This window comes from Gouania willdenowi, chromosome 1 (assembly GCF_900634775.1).
Source record: "Gouania willdenowi chromosome 1, fGouWil2.1, whole genome shotgun sequence".
NCBI classification, from domain to species: Eukaryota; Metazoa; Chordata; class Actinopteri; order Blenniiformes; family Gobiesocidae; genus Gouania; species Gouania willdenowi.
The window spans coordinates 9,029,517-9,051,089 of NC_041044.1; the positions used below are offsets into that span (position 1 = coordinate 9,029,517).

Here is a 21,573-nt window from a genome sequence, read left to right on the forward strand (position 1 = left end):
AAAACAACACACATTGTCATTTTGAACATGCGGCTAACACATGTCTGGTCTTCCCCCTCCCCCTGTTGATCTCAGCCGGGTCTCCTTGAAGTGTTCCTGTCATGGCTTCCAAAGTCATACCTTGGTATAAGAGGAAGCATGGGAGCCAGGTCAAAACTGATTATGCTATTCATCACACTAAGCGTGTTGTCAAGAAACAGGTTGAAAGGTATGGAGGTGACATTCAGACATTCAGCAGCTGCTTTCAAAGGCCCTGCTCTTGCCTCACCTCAAGGTAGGGATAAAGATAATATGTGGAAAGCATTTGCTCACAGACAAGCCTGAGTGGAGCTGTTTCTATCGCTGCTGCTCTTCTGTATACTTCCACGCTGGCTGCCATTTGTGCAAAGCAGAGATCGAGCTGTAGGATTAGATCAGGGGTGTCAAACTCATTTTAGTATACATGTACATAATGCACACAACCCAGTTGTCTCAAAAATTACAATGTAATATGGAGGAATTGTGTGGGAATACTTGCAAGAAATTGCAGTTTTAAAAATAATTGGGAGTTTTCGCAGACAATTTAGAATTTAAAATGACTACAATCATTTAATGATGAAAATGGCCAGCCCTCGCATATATTGTGGTATTTGATTGAATTTTGGAGGAACTGAGAAATCTAAAACTCATATAATATTGATTGAATTTTTCAATGTAATTTGTACTTTCTACTTTACAAAATCCTCCTGCGGGCCAAATTGGATGCTGTGGTGGGCCGCATTTGGCCCGCAGGCCTTGAGTTTGACACGCCTGGATTAGATGCATTTGCTTTACGTAACTTCAGACACAGGTTGAAACCGTTCTTCTTCTTCTTCTTTCTTGTTATTGGCGTGTTGCAACCAACTTGAAATGGTGCATATCGCCACCTACTGTAGATGTTTTATTTCAGTACTTTAACTCTTCTTTTCATTCATCCCTGTCTGGTTTTAACCATGAGCAACTGAATCACAACATGTACATAGGCTACCTATTCAAAATGTATCTTGTTTCTTTTGAACTTGGACTTTTACAAGTACACCTCCACGAATTTGGTTGGCAAAATAACTTTGAATGTTTTCATCCAAGTGCCAAAAGCTCAAAATGTTTTTCATTGACAATTTCCCAAAAAAAATGCCTACACCTTAATACCCAGAATTAACAGTTAGAATAAAACATACAACATTAGAAACCTTATCGTTATGGTTAAAAAATGATGCAAGGGTTAATAAAAAAACTCTAAACTTTTCGAATAGGATTCCTCCATCCATACAAACAGCTTCTCAGTCTTATGTCTTCGAAGACAAACTATTGCACAGCTTTATTTCTTTATATTTAATCCAGCCCCAAAGGAAGTACAAATCTTCAAAAAACGAATGAAGTTATAAAAGTTATTAAAGATTTGGTGCCAGTTTTTGTTCAATTCTCACTGTCCGCCCTTAGATTGGCCTTTGATGCATCTGCATTTGTTACTGTATTTAGAAAAAATATGACTCCATTATTCAGACTTTTGAAATGTTTTAGAGACAAAAATAAACCAATTTGACAAAAAACTAATGTATTGTATGTAACTACATATATAGAGTCTTATGAATAGCATGTTAACAGTTCTTGACCAGCTTAGGTTTGTGAAATGTCATGTAGTTATAAAGTTATTATAACTCCTCAGATAAGTGCATGTGTCTTAGGGCTGTGTAATCATATTGAAATTCACACATGGCCGGTGCTATGATTCTGATATGTCTAAAGTATACCTCCTCTGTATGAACATGAACATTCTGTTATTTAAAAAAAAAAAGTATGGTTTCATAACCACAGTCATATGTAAAACTCAACCATATTTAATTACTGTCCCATATTGTAAAGGCAAATAGTTTAACGCTATGATTCTGGTGTATGTCTGCCATTTCATGGTATATCAGTATGATGGGGGAGATGTTGCATTATAATTTTCTTTGTAGAACATCAGTCTTTAAAATATGCTTAATTCCTTGAAAAGGTAATACCTGTAGACAGGAAATGAACCCAGAGAGGGTGTGAAAAGAATACTGTGAACACCAAGTGTTTGGTTACATAAGCTGAAGAGAAAGTCCTAAACAGGATCAGGACCACAGACAGTTCTTCTCAGTCTACTGATGCCACAGCTTCTGCCTGAAGATTCTACTGTTTTTTAAATTTTTTAAATCATGAGACATGTATTTATGCAATAACATGCTTCTGAAAACATTTACCCAAAAAGTGCTGCTTTCTTACAATAGGATAGTCTTGCTGGTTTTTTTATGATTTAGATCCGCTCAAAGCTTTTTGTTGCGTTTTACTGGTGTGGATCCGGCTTTTTCAACCTGAAATAATCACTATTAACGTATATACCAATGACGAGAGTGCTGAATTGAGTATTAAGCTTAATTTATCTGGAGTTAATATATGGACTCACTGTCCACCCAATTGGACAGACTTTACAGTATGTTGGATTATTTTTGTTTTGAGCCTTCACCACTTCTTAAAGGTGCTCCATTGCATAAAGATATGGTGACTGGAGAACAGTGGACTACAGAAATAATTAGATTATTTAAGCTTCAAAATATTCATCTTTCCTGCATTAAGTAACAATAATGCTACGTTTTTGTTGGGATAGACACGGTCAAGTGGTATTTAGGGGTCCAACAAGTGCCACATATTTTCCACGTTCTTACAACTTAATTCAGGCTGCACTTTTTCATATGTCCAGGTTTAGCGAATATCAGGGTTATTTATATGGTCTTCTGGATACCCTGACTGGGACGAGTGGGTATTGAGATTCATGATAGCTATCTCATATTTGAGATTTGCTCCTGGAGAGCACCTATCCCCCACACCTAAAAACAACTTCAAAAATACATAAAGTGTCAACAATAATACACAAAATGGTTCAGTGAACAAACAAAACTGCAGCAAAACAGACAAAAACCTGTAAAATGGTTCAAATTAATAATTTATTACATGGTCCTCGGAGCGGACATTTACATTTTTTGTGGCTCCCTATGTGATAAAAGTTGTCCATCTCTGATCTACATGTAGCCCTAGAAAAGGCCTGCCTTTCACATTCAGATGTAGTAAAGCAGGTTGACATCCAAATAATACTGAATATAGTGGCTGACCAGGAAGAGATTTAGACTAATCTGATCTACAGCCAGCTGAGCTCTGCTATTCCCAAAATCTTCTGGGCTGTTTTACTGTTACTGTCATGTTTTGCGCTTACAAACATGCCTTGCTCAAATGCACCTAAATTACCCTTCTTTTCAACACTGATACTCACATACATGTATTTGCTGCCATGTGGTTGAATATTTGACCAGCAGGTAAACAGGTGTACCTTCTTAAAGGGATCCTCCAGTTTTTTACAAATGTGGCCTAAAACCATTGAAATGTCCTTATTAAAAGATCTATGCCTAACATTATCTAGCATTATCTTATTTTTTAACCATATTCTTTTTATTAACTTTTAAAAATGGGACTACTTTACCTTGTGCGCCGCCATGTTGAACTGACATCACTGATGGCACAAATTGCCCCTTTTAGTCCATTAAGTTCTATAGGAAGTGAAGCATTCAGGATCATTTAGCAGCTTTTTCAGTCAGAATGACAACTTGTGCTGCTTTGGGTTGCTCTAAAAATTTCTTTGCTCTTCTTCTCTTCTTCGTGCCGTCTAATTTAGAATTTCGGTAAACAAAAGAGGTTTATATTGACTTTTTTTTAACTTTTACTGGTTTTTAGAGCAACACAAAGCAGCACAAGTTGTCATTTTGACTGAAAAATCTGCTAAATGATCCTGAATGCTTCACTTCCTATAGAACTCAATGGACTAAAAGGGGCTAATCACGTCATCAATGACGTCATTTCAACATGGCGGCGCACAGGCTCTTAAACGGGAAACTTTAAAAGTTAATAAAACAAATTTGGTGCAAAATAATGCGTTTTGTTTGGCATAGATCTTCTAATAAAGACATTTCTAAGGTTTTAGGCCATATTTGTAAAAACAGTGGAGGATCCCTTTAAAAGTACTTTTAATGTTTTCTTATAGTACTTTTAATGTAAATTACCTTTCTTCTTTTTTACATATTTTTTTTTTCACTAATGCTTTAAAACTACACACAATCCAACATAAGGATACGCTGGAACTGTTACCAAACTTGACTCCCTTGAACCCTTATTTTGTTGTTCATTAGTGCAGACTATCTCACTTGTCTCTAATGCATAGAAGTACGTGACTTTTCTGGCTTGCTTCACAGTTAATGATGCAAAGCCATGACTTGGATTGTCCATGTTGTAGCCACCACGTAGAATGTAGGGTACAGATCACTGAGTTATCTCCTATAAAGCAGCCATGTTGTCATACAACACCTGCTTATGTTAGAAGGCTGCTTCAGACCACTTGATCCTGACCTACATCTGAGGCAGACGTTTGAAGCTGAGATTGCGTTGGGAGCCCCAGAGTGTCAGGGAAATTCATGACGTTTTGCAAGTTAATTGCGTAGTGGATAAACTCACCACACGTGCTATTTTAGTAGATAAGTAAATTTGGGGACATCCCTTACTACTTAAAAATAAATTTGGCTTTAACTAATTAATGATAGTGCTGTGTGTGTAAATCAGCGTTAATTTTGTCAACAACAAAAAAATGTCAGTTTTCGTCAACAATAACTGCACTATGACTAATCACGAAAAGGAAATTAATGACAAAAAAACTAAATCAAAATATATTCATATTTTCATCAACTAATAAAAACAAAACTAATATTTTGTCACATGGAATGAAATCCAGTCAGAACTCATGTGATCATGTGGTCTTATGTATTGATCACATTAAATGTCTGTGTGTTTACAAACATTAATACCATTCAAGATCAGGTTATCAATGATAATTGAATCTTTAAAAGATGCATCCACTCTTATGCTTTCATATTTTAGTCAACAATATCTCTAACAGATTTAGTTGACTAAAACTAGACTCTAACTAAAAGAGTCTTAATGGCTAAATTATGACTAAAACTAAGTTGCATTTCAGTCAAAAGATTATGACTAAAACGAAATCACAATTTGCTGACAAAATTAACACGAGTGTAAATCAATCTATATTTGAGATTTTGTTATTGATGATGTATTTAGAAAACGTGTTCTTTGGAAAACAAGTAGCTACATAATTGGTAAAAACTTAATTTCGCATGTCTTCAATTTACAAAAGAATGATTCTAATAGGACAAAATTGTGTGTAAATAAACAAGTCAGGGTTAGGTAATGTAAATGAATTGTATGCATTTCTGCATTATATGCCTGTAACGCTTACAGCTGCTTCTCCAACAACAAAGCAGAGTCAATCGCAGTGGTGTTTTTCTGGACACTCTCCTAATGCTGAACTTTTCCCTCAGTAGGAAATCTCGCTCTCACTCTGTGAGCCAGGCGCAGGTCCATGCCACTGAGGACATGGCAGAACCAGCCTATACCATACCGCAGTTCCGGCAGAGGTGAGTTTCCACAATCTACTGTCATGTTCAGGCTATTTTAGGTGTAAGGCCAACTGCACTGACCAATGCCCAACCAGCACATCTCTTCTTTCCAACTGTTAGTAATAATCATTTTAAATGTTTAGTTTTTAGTTAAAGCAGCTTTGCAGTATTTGTTGAAACAAACTGATTATGTCAAATCATCACTTATATTCATGTACTGAAACACAAGACACTTTACATAGTAGGTTCAGTTTGAAGCTAGGGTAGGCGATTTTCTCCAGATACACTTTTTGATTGAAATTGTCTTTATGTCCTGACAGAAATTAAGATCTTATGTGCTCTGAAAAAAGAACTAAGAAAATCTGTCAACTGTAGCATCTGTATGCCTATAATAACTTCAACTAATGGAAAAAAACAAAACGTTTCCCTGTTTCCCTGACCCCTCGCATGCACGAGCTCACACTGAAAGCGCGTCACTGCTGACAGAGTTAAAACAGAGTTTTTGGTCACATTTTTTAACATATAATGATAAAGTTTATTGTTTACTTAGTGCTAAATGAGACATGAGAAAACAAAGTTTCTGCACAATACAAGCGATGAGCTGAGCTCCTCTTCTGCAGCAGCTATGCACATGCATGTGATTGAGACAGAGCACAGAGGGGAGGGGGGAAAGGCGGAGCCGTCGGGGAAGCTACATTAAAAATCCTTCTAGCTTTCGAAAATCACCTACCCTACCTTTAAGGTTAAAAGCCCTGCTCCCAAAAGTACTGCTTGAAAATATTTCAAGATTTATTCTCAATTGTAGAATAAGGCAATATGATTGTTGGTTGACTTGAAACTATAAATCAGGAGAGCTTGTGGATCTTGTTAGGGAACTTAACTGCAATTGAAATCTCATTTCTACATGTGAATGTTGTATTTCTGTGTCGCTAGGACTGCTGAGGAGCAGGGTACCGAGGAGTACCAAAGAGTGAGCACCAATGTTGGTAAAGGACTTGCTGTGATTCAGGAGGAGATCCACAGGATGAGGATGGTCACTAAGGCTCAAGTAGAGAGTCTTGCTATCCAAATAGAGGTTAGTTGCTCTGCCGTCATCATGTCATAGCACACTTTTACTCTTGTTTTTAGAGGATTGAACATTCCTTGGTCCAATTTAAAAGGAAACAGTGAAATCAGTCATAAGACTGATAGTTCAATACATACAATTACTGTGAAGAACTGCTTACTATGTAAATACATTGTTTCTGTGTGATTGCTTCTCTGAAATATTGAACAATAAAACTTAAAGCATCCTCTTGTCTAAATGTAAACTGCACATGTATACGAGATGGACAAAGACTAAATCAAAAGTATTTAAACTTACATAGAAATACACTTTTTTGGCTTTTAAGCTCCTATACTTTGTGTTAAATATACTTAAGAACAGGTGGAGGAATAAGCTGGTTTTATTCTAGCTTTATATGTGAAACTAAAACACAAAGTAATTCTAACTTTATTTAAAGATGTGGTTGTTGAAAAAAAAAAAGTGGATAGTTTAGGAAACTTGTTTCAGGTAAAATGACTCATGACATTAGAATCAAAGAACCATAGAATTTAGGTTTTAATTTTGAGTTACGGTATTTAAAAATGTATATCCTCTATCACATTACCATTAAAGCCTCTTCTTCAAGTAAGCCTCAGGAGAATATATTGCAGGACAAATATGCTGATGACACTGTGTGTGTTCTTACTGTAAGACTGACAATCCTCTCTTGTATCTGACTGATTAACATTGAATTTATATATTGATTTGTATTTTTGTATTTAAAACATAACCTTACAGGTGCAGTCCGCCACTCTCAGATCCTTCTCTTCCCCTCCCTCCCCACTGCTCTCTTGCTCTGCCTCCAAACTTCTCAAAGTCCCTCCCTCAGAGGAGCTAACAAGCTAACGTAACCCCCAATTTCCACTGTATGGGGCTCTGCTGCGTGATGTCACCGCCACGCCACCGGAGTTGATAGATTTCCATTTTAGTCTATGTGTTAATTTCCACCGGGTCTGCTGCAGTGCTGCGATGCGTGTCTGCTCCTTTCCAGCTGCCGTAGTCCGGTGCCCTCCGCCAGAAATAGAAGCCCTGCGTATATCTGGCGGAGGACGACGCATCAATCAGCACAGAGCAAATGAAGCTAAACAGGAAATTAAGCACATATTCCGTTTTATCTCTTCTCTGTTGGCTGTTGCTAAAAAATGTGGCTATGACAAATCCAGAGAGTCCAACCTTCTTGTTCTCCTTCGTTAGGAACACTGACCTGTTTATTGTTGCGTTTATAACACATACCTTTAACTGCGTTCTCGCGCAATTATATAAATATCATGAGAACTGCTCTGTCTCGTGACGTCACAGTCTTCCAACCGGAGTGCACCGTGGTTCACTCAAAACGCAACCGGTGGGGATTACCGGACGGCGGCCAGCGGGGCAAAACCAGATCGGTGCCGTAGTGCTGCGGAGACGTATCCAGTGGAAACCCCCAGTTAGCCCGACAGCAACATCACAGTAATATAGCATGCTCTGTTAAAAGCATATTACTGCAGCGCTTCGCTCTCTCTCTATGTACACACACCTCAGCAACAACACATTGTCACTTACAGCAGCCACACGGAGGCTGCTGCACGCACAAAAACTGCTAGTTTGATTTAAAGCTGTCCTTACATAGTGACAGCAATAGCAAATATGACAAAAAGTCACTTTTATAAGAGTTGCAGACTGCACCTTTAAATATGATGAACCTACTATATCAGACCATTTTTGTTGGCAAATATTGAAAATAGAAATCATACAACTTTCAGTATATTAAATAGCAGGTGTGTGAGAATACACTGCAAAAAACAATATACTACCACTAAATAGCTTATCATGTGTGGACAAAACAAAGAGAGACACAGTTCATGATCATAAAAGTATTTTCAGCAGCATAGCCAAAAGAGCCTCAGCACAAAAACAGCTTCATGGAAGTGACAATTTACAGTTCTACAATTTTATAAGAGGTATCACCAATTTGGGGGGAAAAACACACACACAATGACGCATTAGGAGTAGAATGCCGACACACGATCTGAGGCCGACATCGGTGAGACGTATGCGTGCTATCTGGGTGAGTTCACAATAAGACACAATAGACGATGTTGGGCTCACGATACAATATTTTTTGAAAAGAAAAAAAGACAAAAAAAGAATTGCAGTTGAAAAAATAACCTACTGTATGCCTTTTATTTGACTTTAAGTCAGCACAGACCTACACACTTATTCTGGCTTTGACCTTTTCAACTATAGGAAATAGGAATATAAAAAGTAAAAACAAACCATAACAATTTGATGTTATGTTATGTTATGGTAAATCATGTGGATGTTCTTGTCTGCCCCCCACCCCCTCAACAATACATCTTGTGACATTTTAATATCGCTATATCTTGTAACACAATATATTGTCCCACCTTCACTATACAGTATAGAATGTGTCCAAAACAAACCACTGTCTTTGACCCCAACACTTCAGCTGTTTAAATCTACTCAAACAGTAAGGAGCTTGCTTTTGCAAGGAAATCACTCAGTTTTGTGTAAATATTCACTTCTGCAGGTTAAGAACTTGATGAGAAAGAGGCCAGAGTTTCTGGATGATATTCCTAAAATGCCGGACTTCCTGGTGGCCCTGCGGCCCCATACTGTGTGGGAGAAGATGCAAGTCAAGCTCTTCTGCACCGTAGAGGGAAACCCCAGGCCTATTGTCCAATGGTCAGAATAACATATGTTTTCTTCATTTTGAATGATATTTTTAAATGTAAAGGTTTTTATTTAACAGGTTTACACACATTGACAAGGAGTGTAAGTAAGGGGAAAAACTGTGTATCGTGTGGGTCAAGCGTTGGCTGCAACAGGATAAAAACCTAATAAAGCATATATAACAGTCAACTTGGTAAAACAAAATGCTTGTGTTTTGTGATGAGGCCAGTTCTGATCATTCATTTTGATTTTTTGTAGGTACAAAGGAGGCGTGCCAGTTGATCCGCTTAGTATTCCAGCAAAGTACAAGATTGAAAACAAGTATGGAGTCCACAGTTTGATTATTAGCAGGTGGGTAACCACGAACGTGCAAGTAATTGTACCTCAGTACTTGGAAATTTGGGATATTAGTTATTTGTTCAAAAACCAAGGCCTATAGACTGAGAGACTTTGCTACTAGGCTTGTCTTTGTCTGACTGGGGAAAGTAGAGATTTGGGGGGTCATTAGGGCTCAGCCGGCTCCTTTTCGTCATCTTGAAGTTGCCTCAGCTGTTGGTGTCAAACTGCTGACCTTTGTGTCATTTGATCCATGAATTCCTTCCACTACATGCTCACTGCCTCTGCCTGAATATCTTTACACTGTGATGACATTTCAAGGGTATTGAAGACACTGTTCTTTAAAAGAGGTTTCAGTTTAACTCAGGATTGTTTAACAGATTACATCTTTGATAATACTGATTTTTCTGACTGTTTTTATAGAAAACGTAGAGGGTCAATGTCATATTTCTTTGTATTTCTTCAGTTTGATCACTGCTTTCTTTCTACACATTTTTACTGAGTTTTTAAGAGAAGAGCGAAAACTAGGCCTGTGCTTCAATTTTAAATTGAAGCACATATAAATAATTTTAAAGTATTTTATTGAGACGTTATCCTCTGATAGAATATATTATTATTCTAAATTAAAGTTTATGAAATAGCACACAGATAATGAGAATAAGAAATTAGAGCAGTGGTTCTTAACCTGGGTTCGATTGAACCCCAGGGGTTCATTCAGTCAGTCTCAGGGGTTCAGCACAGTAAAGATGTGTTACACACAACACATTTCCATGACAACGTAGTTCATTATAAGATAAATTATTATTATTTCCACAAACTCGATGAGGTTGTGGAAAACCACCCTTGAGGCCAATGGCAAGCCAATTCCACAAGTTTCCATCAAATGTGGCATACACCAAGGAGACGCCCTGTCCCCACTGCTGTTCTGCATAGGCCTGAACCCCCTCAGCCAAATAATCAACAAGACTGGCTATGGATACTGACTCAGGAACAGGGCCACCATCAGTCACCTCCTCTACATGGATGACATCAAGCTGTACGCTAAGAATGAGCGAGACGTAGACTCACTGATCCATACCACCCGGATCTACAGCGCAGACATTGGGGTGTCATTTGGACTAGAGAAGTGTTGTCGGATGGTGACTAAGAGAGGGAAGGTAGTCCACACAGAAGGGGTCTCACTTCCAGAGGGAACAATAGCAGACATTGAGAACAGTTACAAGTACCTCAGAATCCCACAAGCAAATGGCAACCTCGAAGGAAAGCGGCTACGGCCAACGAATTGTTCCACCTAAACATAACTGAAGTGGCGGATATCAGGAAATCATACCAATGGCTAGACAGAGCTGGAATGAAGGACAGCACAGAGGCAATCATCGTGGCTGCACAGGAGCAGGCCTTGACACCAGAGCAATAGAGGCCCAGATCTACCACACCAGACAAGACCCCAGGTGTAGACTGTGCAAAGAGGCCCCTGAGACAATCCAGCACATAGCTGCTGGATGTAAGATGCTGACAGGGAAAGCTTACAAGGAGCGTCATAACCAAGTGGCTGGCATAGTGTACAGAAACATCTGTGCAGAGTATGGGCTGGAATCCCCAAGGTCAAAGTGGGAAACACCTCCAAAGGTGGTAGAAAATGACCGAGCTAAGATCCTGTGGGACTTCCAGATACAGACGGACAGAAATGGTGGTGGACAAAGAGCAGAGGAAAGCCGTTGTGGTTGACATATCAATACGAGTGACTGCAACATCAGGAAAAAGGAACATTTGAAACTAGAAAAATACCAGGGGCTCAGAGAAGAGCTGGAGAAGGTCTGGAGGGTGAAGGCATCAGTGGTGCCCATAGTCGTCGGGGCACTCAGGGCAGTGACCCATAAACTGGAAGAGTGGCTACAACAGATCCCAGGATCTCTACTGCACTTTGCTGGACATCTCGGTCCAGAAAAGTGCAGTGCTTGGAACAGCAAAGATACTGCGCAGAATCCTCAAGGTCCCAGGCCTCTGGTAGAGGACCCGAGCTTGAAGGAAAATGAGATATATATATATATATATATTCAACATATTTTGAACAAAGCAGAACAATGGGCCCAGGAATGGGTGTCAGGGTAAATTATGAGAAAATATAAAAAAAACGTTTTTAAAAAAATATCGTATTTTACTTTTCCAATACAAAGGGTTTACTCATGAAACTTGAAGGCTTCAGTACCTCCAAAAGGTTAAGACCCACTGGATTAGAGTATTCATTTCTATTACCTGTAACATTTTGAGGAATATTTTCAGCCTGTGCTTCAGCCTGTGCTTTGTACCTGTATATTACCTAAAGAATATGTTTAAAGTAATCAATCAATCATTCATTTGTTCATCCGTCTGTTGGTTGTTTTGTTTCTTCTTTTACCTGCTTAACCCTCCACTGCTGCCTGTCCTATAGCAGACATCAGCACCATCAACAAACATGATGCCCCTGTTATTTGCATGCAAATAAATATAGTAGTTTACTTCATTTCTAAGGGTGATTTAGAGGCTAATAGTCTATAATGCATGTTTTTGGATTGTTAGAGGAAACTGTACATGGGAAAAACATGCAAACTGTAACACGCAAAATAAGAGCAATAGATTATTAGTAAAGATTACAAACAATGCCTTTGCATGACCATCATCATAATCAACTGTACTATTAATGCAAGATTGATACTTATGTGTAACATCAGCATAGGCTTTCACATTTTTAAGGCAAACAGCCAACAGCTATAAAAGGACAATAAAATTATTTTTTGCTCTGATTTATTTTAGTGTGGCTGCAGCACTCTAAAGTTAACCCACTAGCTTGTCCTGTGTGAAGTCTTTCTGTAGCTATGAACCCAAATGGCTACTGTCACTGACTTGTTTCGTCTTTTCCTGACTCTGCAGGTGTGCTGTTAGTGATACTGCTGAGTACAGTGCAGTCGCCACTAACCCACATGGCACCGCTACCAGCAAGGCTACAGTTACTGTGAAGAGTGAGCCTCTCTTTTATTAAACCTCCATTTCGCCAAGACAGTTATAGTAACTATGATTGATTTTACCTCAATCTTTTTGGTCTTCACAGGACCAGCAGGAGCAGGAGAGTTCTCCCATCTTGGACTAGGTAAGACTGTGTATCCTCACTAATGGGAAAGGACGTCAGTTCCACCTACAAATTAAACACTTGGAATCTACAAACTGCCCTTCTTATTGAGTGGAACCTCTACATCTACATTCATAATAAGAGATTGCGATTTCCACAGTAAAGACATGTTCTGTTAAGAAAAAATCTGTTTAGAATTAACAATGTGAAGTTTATATAGGAACATGAATAGATGACCAAATGAGACACTTTAAAACATTCCCAAAAACAAGAGATGATTCCTTTTACAAGGATAGTAATAAAAAGAAGAGTTTACTTAATAGATTAACTCTAAAATTGTTATAGAGATTGTTACATGATATAATTTTGTCTTGATTAGTGTTGAATATTTTATGTTCATGTCTATTGCTATGCAGATAACACCTAGCTCTACATCATCACCAAATTGAACTCTTACTCTTACCTTATCCCTCACCAACAACCTTTTTCAAATGAAGTCCTAGTTTATGCGAAAAAAATGTGCATTAAATGTACAATATCACTGAATATCCAGCACACTCTTCCACTAACCTATTCAGCTTACATCTCACAATATCAGGACTTGTATCAACTTCTTGTTTAGCCTCCCTAATTAAAACCACATCTATCACTTCCATTTACAACATTAGTCTTTGAATCTTCCTAAAGGTGTACACACATGAGATGTAGCTGCTGAGGATGTTTTTATTCTTTTTTCATCCAGTGCCACATCTGACTGAGATCCATGCCAGTAAGCTGGAGGTCACCCTACTTGACAGGTTCACTGTGACTTTTGGTGTGGAGGGTGGCTCCATCTCGTTGGTGTGCAGCATGGTGGTCGTCCCTGACCTCCCCAACGTGCCGCCCCTTGCCCAGTGGTACAGAGATGGTCAGACATCCCTTAATTTTTTCAGTCCATTGTGGGAGTAGAACAATACGTTTACACTAACTGGTTTCTAACGGGTGGGGATACTCATGCTATTGTTAAGTAACCCATACAGCTGATAACTCAAGTCTTATTAGTTCATTTTATCAGTTCCTGTATGGCACTGACTGCTCTTATTCACATTCAGCCCATTCTTTCCTTTGTGTGCTTGAAGACAAACTCCTGCATCAGGGTAACCTGGCAGAGATGTCAGTGTGTGGAGGCTCCGCCCGCCTGACCCTAACTCACCTGGCTAAGGACGACGAGGGCCTTTATACTCTACGCATCTTTACAAAGGATGGCACTGCTGAGCACAGCGCATACCTGTTTGTCTCAGGTGAGACATTGACACAGTATAACTAAAGGCACTACTCCTAGGCTGCTCTTTCTATTAACCATTAACAAATGAAAAATTATAATTTAGCCAATGATGTAGAAACTGTAGGTTTTCAAACGCAGGAACATATGTGAGGAAAGTCTAAAAATGTTAAATATAAAGGCCTTTTAAAAAAAAATTTACATAAATGTTTTTAATTTACATAAGTCATACTTATAGTTACTCCTTGCGAGTTCAACCAAGGCTCAGCATTGTTCTCAGGTTTTAACAGCCATTTATCAACATGTCTTTACATGTCCAATGCCATCAGAACTAAGAAATTAAAATACTAAACTTAAATTAACTCACAAAAAGTCCCATTTTACACATTTCACAAATGAAATACCTCATTGGCCGCATCAACTCCAAGGGAATAAAGCTGAAGTCTTCTTCTTAAATGACAACTTTAGATATGATTTTATCAACTTCTCTCAGACACTCCATCATGTTGTGCCACAGCTACTTATTACCCCCAGCAACACAATAAAGAATACAAACAAAACAAAACAAAAAATTAAGTTCTCCCCTCGTGTCTCTATAATTTTAACCAAATAATTGAATTATATCTATATTAATTAACTGAATCATTACTCATGTATTTATTGAAGTTCTATATGAAATATTTATGTGTAATTCTGAAATGTATGTTATTTTTTAACTGAATATGAAAACTATGAATTGCATTTTATGAGAGGATGTCTGACGGCAGCTACACCTATGATTGACTAAAGAAGCCCCTGGAGCAACAGTGACCTGTTGAGCATTTTTTTCCTTGTCTAAACTAGAAGGATCACAATAATTATACCCTTTATGTCTTTTTTTTTTTACCTCCATCCTTGCTTACATTACTCCTGACCCATTTCACTTTCTATTTGATGTCCGTGTTTCATAGATGCTGCCCCTTCTGTGGCTGGAGCTCCTGGTGCACCAATGAGCGTAAAGGCTTATGATGTCAACTCAGACTATGTCCTCGTTGCCTGGAAACCCCCAAACACTGTCAATGAGGCGCCTATCACCGGATACTTTGTAGATCGGTGGGTCAGCACCCCAAAAACCTCTCACTGTCTTTAAATAGAGCAGACTTGGCACACAAACATTAATAATGCATAATTAGACATGAATGACTGACAGAGAATGAGTTTTGTGTCATTTCAAGTCTGTGTTATCATAAGTATTATTATCATTAACGGGGTGGAAATCTCAAGTATGATCAAGTTGGTCATAAACGGCCTGAATTCATGTTAAGTGGGCTGAACCAAAACCATTCTAATTTTAAATGTGACCCAGGTTGAATGACTTTACTATTTACAAATTAGGGCTGGGCCTGCAATAGAGATTACAACTGGGGTGGCCAATGGGATTCTGAGGGTGGTCATCGTCACCTCTGCAGGCACATTATTAAATGTTTGTGCAGCAGACAAAGAAGTCCATTTGTCTCCAATTTCACTTCCTTAAATGTCATTGTGTGCTTCTGTGCACTCACGTCTGCACATTGAACGAGCAAAACGCTAATTTAGGGCGGTCTCCACCGCTTCTGCACATACACTAATCATTGCTGCAATCTAGTGAATTCCCCACAGCAGGTGAGGAAACTGCGTCACCAAAGGATTTAGAGACGCACCTGGTTTACCACCCTTTATTTCAGATCTTAGTGAATCTGCCCCTAAGGGTGGAATGATAATTTCACCCAGAATAACAGAGAGGGTTTCTGAACAGGACTACAGACTATACCTTTAAGATGAGTCAAATCTTGCATAGGTTTATTTCTTTCCTCACTGTTACACAGTGTTGTGTATCTCTGGGTTGGACCTGCAGGTGTGAAGCTGGCTCCGACACCTGGGTGCAGTGCAACAACACTCCGGTGAACATTTGCAAATACCCAGTGCACGGCTTGAGTGTCGGCAGCTCCTACTACTTCCGGGTCAGAGCTGTGAACAAGACGGGCATCAGCAGGCCTTCACGCAAGTCAGACAGAGTGACCGCCATCGATGCTGCAGAGAATGAGAGGCTGCAAGGTACTGAGGAAGGTAAATACAAACACAGGGCAGTAGAGGGTGTCCTAATGCATCTGTGTTGTTCCTTCCTGCCACAGTGGTTAAAATAGAAGGGAAGTACGACATTGTGATCAGGGATGATGACTTGGAAGGTACAGTAATGTTGAGACCCATCAGGGTCAGCTGAGTTTGATTTCCTACTCCCTTTAAACATCACAATGTCACAGGGTACTAACACCCATCCCTGCTATAAGTGTCTCATTTATCCTCAAAGTTAATCTCAATAATATTTCTAATCTGCATCTTAATTATTTTCTGGGTGTCCATCGATGTGTTATGCCACAGCTCCCTTTTAGGCCTTGTTTTGGAAGTTTTCAGTAAACTTTAACTCAAGGATCTGATTTTAGTTCCACATTATGCTTCATTTTATGTTCTTTTCACATCGTCAAGCAAAGGTTCACATAAAATATTCATCATAGTTATACATGATTTCTTAGAAACTGATCTAATTTCTTATACAGAATTAAAGACACATTTTTCAAAGTGAATCGTGCACAACATTTTGGAGTCACCCTTTTTTAACAGTTGTGTTGCGTTCCTTGCTCTAACTCAAGCTCTTCCTTTCACCTTTTAATCATCTAAAATGCTCTTCTTACCTAATTAAACTTCTTCTCATCTACATCCTACGTGTGCCAAAAACTGCCAAATTAATTTTACCCCATTGATTTAATTCAAATACTAATTTACTTAACTTTTGAAATTTTAACTTTAAGAAACTATTCAATGTATCGCTTTGTGTAAAAGTACAGATGGTGCCGTTGTAGAAGTCCTACGTGTTTATCTTGTGAACTGCAGGTAAAATGTGTTAATCCTAATTGGTTTTCTGATGTGCTTTTAGGTTTCCAACATGTTTGCCTTCACCAAAAAAAAAAAAAAGTTTATACCATCAACATTTTCTAAATTTGTGAATTTATACAGGACCAAAATGTAAGTTTTATATTCTTCACACACTTCACTTTCTATGTTGTTCAAAGGTTTTCAAACTTTTTATTATCTCTGAACAATTTTACACAGTTATTGAGACTGAGTAATACTATACAATATCAGCGCTGATCATAGATATTTTTTTGCTTGTTTTGTAGCGTTTAATGTAAAAAAAAAAAAAAAGGCTTGATCAAGTGACATTACTCAAACAGAAAACAATAGTGAGCAAGAGTGGGTATGAGAACATTATACAAATGTATTATTAACCAATGAGCTACACACATTTTAACCTTAAATACAAGAATATTCTACAATTTAAAAGAAATAGAGAAATAGCCTTAATAAATCCAGTAATAAGAAAAAACTAATTATTGATAGAAGTGCTAGAGCGAATTTGGATTGGACTGCTTGTATCGGTATCCGATATCTTTTTTCCTTCTTTTTTTAAATGATATAGGATCAATATCAGACACTATAATCAGATCAGGACATCCTTCTGATTATTTATAGTGATAAACAGACAAAACAAACAGTGAAATTATACAAGGAGGCCCCTTGTGTTAAAGCCACAGATAGAAAGCTAATCTGTAAAACTCTTAGCCAATAAGACACCTTTTAAATAAACATTACTCATTTTGTCCTATCAAGGTATCTCTCAGTTTGAGGATAAATATATGTAACCGTCAATCTAAATTGTACTAAATTATAAATGTACTCTTTTCTCTAAATATTCCATCTACTTTTTACTAAGTAAACTCCATTAGATTTGATCAAATTGATTTAAATTTTAGCAACAGTAAATGTGGTGGGACTTCTGCAATGGTGGCAGATGTACGTACTTTTGCTTCAACACGTTCACTCCCAATCTAGGCTACGTTACAATCCCTGGTGAGCCCACAGACGTGCACGCGTCAGAAATTTATCACTCATATGTGGTGCTGAGCTGGAAGCCTCCCAGCCCTCGTGGACGAGCACCACTGTGGTACATCATCGAGAAGGTGCGTGTCTTTGCTCCTCAGGCCCTCAGTTTGCCCCTCAGTACAGACGCTTTATTCTGTCAACACTAGATAAAATAAGCTCACTTTGGTTGGAGTTTTAAAAGATTGCATGTATTTTTATGCCTCATTGGGACAACAAGCAAAGAAACATGACAGCACTTAGATGTTATTGTGTATTGCATTGCTGGGGTTCCATAGGTAGCGTTATATAAACAACAGCAACACATGTAAAATAGTCTCTGTAATAAAATGTTAGATAATATATCATCAAAATCAGTATCTTCAGTCTTGTCAGTTTCATCTAATGTGCAGAGGTTTTCTGCTCAGCAAATGTGTTTGTGTGTGGGTACCGTCCTGTTGAATAAACATAATAAGTATGGTTTAGCGAATAGGTTACCATGGTGATTTATCCTGGTAATAATTAAACCAGCATCATAGTACAGAAAACCCTGGGCTGATCCTGAAGTGATCTCAATAAGAGAAAATCAATTTTTTGTAGTACAGGCCTAGAGATTGGCAAATGCCCGCATTTAGAATTATGACCATTCTAAGCATAAAAGCTGCAGTATGTAAGTTTTTTGGCATCATTTGGTCATAAATCCATCATAACCTTTCAGCATATTGTAATTCAAACTGTTTGGAGAGGACACTGGACCTCTATGTCTTCTATTGGCTCAGTGTTCAAGCTTTAGAATGCAAGGAGCAGGATGCTGTTTTACAGCCAATCAGAGATCTGTTTACAAACCCAGTGTCTCATCAGCTGTTTTGGGCATTACTATTGGCTGCTTGACAAAAGTCGAAGCGCGTTCGTAGACTAACCTAGTTTATTCCTCTTCATTTGTGGGAGATCTAGGTAATTCTCAAAATCACTGATTGGACTAAATTGGTTTTGATAAATTGGCCTGAAATTCTTCAACTTGTTTTTATTTGTTGACAAGTCAATTATTAAATTTTGTCAGACATTGAGTCATCCATCTATTCTTTGTCTAATGTTTGTCATGTGAAAAGGTTCTTTAGTTAAACTATCACAAAAATTATTTGTCAGCCAAACTAAAGCTGTAATTTAATCCAAAATGAAATTAACTTTGTGAACTGATCCTATAGATTCTTTGCAGTTCTAGTGTCTTATCCAAAGGAGCATTAGCAGTGTAATTAGAAATGTGGCTTGTTTTATGTAGTATTACATTTTCTTTTGTCTCCCTGCACTAAATTACCAAAATGACAAAATCAAACTTAAAAGTGAATCAAACCCAAGTGAACCCCAATAATACAAAACACAAACATTCTACTGTTTTTAGGCTTAATCCAACCCTTCAAATGTTCCCAACACTTTCTCCACGTGTTTGTGCCACATCGATGAGTTTGTGGCAGATGGCTGTACCTTGTTCCTCCCTCCCTGACCCCTGACTCTCCCTCAGTGCTTAGCAGGCACTGGAGCATGGCAGCGGATCAACACAGCAGTCAAACTGCACTCGCCGCGCTACCCAGTTTTTGATTTGCAAGATGGGCAAAAGTACCAGTTCCGAGTGTATTCTGTCAACTTGTACGGCTCCAGCGAGCCCTCGGCGCCCTCTGAGCCCATCCAAAAGATGGATGAAGATGGTAAGAGCTGGAGCTAACGCACAGACAATATTCAAACTATTGCATTAAACACGAGCAAGCAGAGGACATATACACCTTTTAAAGACTAAATTATGAAACAAAAACTAAATTATCATTATTTAAATTAAAAGAAAAATTTGCTTTTATGGTGATTATGTTTTTGTATTGAATTTTTATTATATCTGACACATTAAGGTGTTAGGACATTCTTTCCTAGTTTGCCAAATGTCTTGAGTTTGTGGGTTTGTCTTGAGTCAGTGCGTGTACGTTCCAGGTGCTGTGGTGGCAGTGGGTATGTACAGATCCATAATATCACAGAGCACTTTTTATAAGGCACTGTGACTCAATGCTTGTTGTCACAAACTCCTATTGTTTGCATGTGCGTGTCTGTTTAGTAAAAGATGGTTACACCATAATAGAGAATGTGTATTTCAGGTTTTGTTATCATTGTCCAGAAGAGAGCAGAAATGTTCATATAGCCACAAAGCAACGGTAAGCCAAAGTGGTCCAGCATGAGCCATCAAAATAGCTTTAAAAAAATCACCTTTAAGACATTTCAGAAATTTTAACTAAAAATTCCAACAGATCTTGAACCTTCCTGGCTTTTTTGTTGTTGTTTTACTGTAATGCATTTGAACATATGGGGCAGATGAAACTACATCCTCTGTTGAATAAGTGTTATCCCCACATTTTCTATTAAAGCTTTTTCGACTGTACTTGTAGAAGGTTTATAGTTTATTATTGGATGAATGGCCTTTGCAAATGTCCAGGTCACCTTCTGTGCTTGGTTTTAAAGTTTAAAGTTTGTCCAAACTCAAAATCTAATGACACGGCCATGCTTAGCGCCCAGGGGCCTCATTTATAACCAATGCATACGCACAAAACAAGGCCTGAAATATGAGTAGAACACTTTCCACGCTAAGTATAGGATTCATAACACACACTTTTAGTATGGATCCTAAAAAAAAAAAAGTATGGATTCAACACACATTTCAGCTTCACTGTGTGAATCTATTGTTATTGCAGAAGCTTGAAGATGCTCTGAATCCAGATTATGTTTGAGGCTATGATCACAGGTATCAGGTCTGCTTTTAATAAATGGGTTTGTAGTTAGTTTATTTATAAAGGTTTGAACCCTTACATCTGTGGATCAATAGATCTCATAGAAGAGAATCTACTTTACAATATGTATTTGCAAAAGAACATGACAAAGATGTGTTTCTTTATATATATATGTTTTACTTGTTGTTTTTTTCTCCTTTATTACTTAAATCCTGACAAAGAAAACAAGCCTGTGTGAACACTAAGATCATAATCACTCAATGTTTACACTGAACACTTGTCTAAAAGCACCATGAGGCTTTGCTTTGGTCACTGCATGTTTTAAACATATACTGTAAGTCACAATGAACACCCTGTGTGTCAGATCATTTGATCATTTTAATCAATAATGAACAGCTGAATAAAGGTGTTGTCACATCAAGTCAAGTCACATTTAGGCTTTTTCTAAAACACTGCAACCATTATTCACCGGACAAAGTATAGCATAAAAACATCAAATAATTTACACAAAATTTGTTTTTTTGTCCAATACTAAATAATACAACACTGATGCAAACAAATTGATAAAATCCATGTTATTAGATATCCATATTCATCTCTTTTTTAGTCCATGGTCAGGCTTTCACAGTAAAACAGAGCATTTGGGGAAGAACACAGATCAGTTCACTACATCACAGCAGTTAGTGCTACTGTATGAGACCCAAACATTGTTTAACATAGCTACGAGCATTGAACAATATCAGCTAAATAATGTAAAATTTAACTTGTGCTTATTCTTAAATTAAATTTTGCTGTTGGACTGTTTAGTGTTGAACTTAGGAGGAAAAAGGTTTTTGTTTTACCTCATTTTGGTACTGCAGTATTTCATCAAATCCTGTGGTTGTGTTTATTGATCTGATAGTATATGAAAGAGGCTC

General features: G+C 37.9%; 1 protein-coding gene across 4 annotated transcripts in view; it reads left to right on the forward strand.

The window, feature by feature from the left end:
* myom2a (myomesin 2a) overlaps window positions 1-21,573 on the forward strand; it is a 49,061-nt gene that overhangs the window by 894 nt on the left and 26,594 nt on the right. The window contains exons 2-15 of one of the 4 annotated variants that reach the window (XM_028462519.1): window positions 76-274; window positions 5,421-5,516; window positions 6,432-6,573; window positions 9,113-9,267; window positions 9,514-9,606; window positions 12,502-12,590; window positions 12,680-12,718; window positions 13,440-13,604; window positions 13,816-13,977; window positions 14,909-15,050; window positions 15,832-16,031; window positions 16,109-16,162; window positions 17,865-17,992; window positions 19,411-19,594. In XM_028462519.1, coding sequence (XP_028318320.1) covers window positions 102-274; window positions 5,421-5,516; window positions 6,432-6,573; window positions 9,113-9,267; window positions 9,514-9,606; window positions 12,502-12,590; window positions 12,680-12,718; window positions 13,440-13,604; window positions 13,816-13,977; window positions 14,909-15,050; window positions 15,832-16,031; window positions 16,109-16,162; window positions 17,865-17,992; window positions 19,411-19,594 — 1,822 coding nt within the window. In that variant the 5' untranslated portion in view covers window positions 76-101. Of the gene's footprint in view, window positions 1-75; window positions 275-5,420; window positions 5,517-6,431; window positions 6,574-9,112; window positions 9,268-9,513; window positions 9,607-12,501; window positions 12,591-12,679; window positions 12,719-13,439; window positions 13,605-13,815; window positions 13,978-14,908; window positions 15,051-15,831; window positions 16,044-16,108; window positions 16,163-17,864; window positions 17,993-19,410; window positions 19,595-21,573 lie in introns of all 4 variants that reach the window. The other 3 variants (XM_028462595.1, XM_028462670.1, XM_028462761.1) reach the window with 3 other exon arrangements.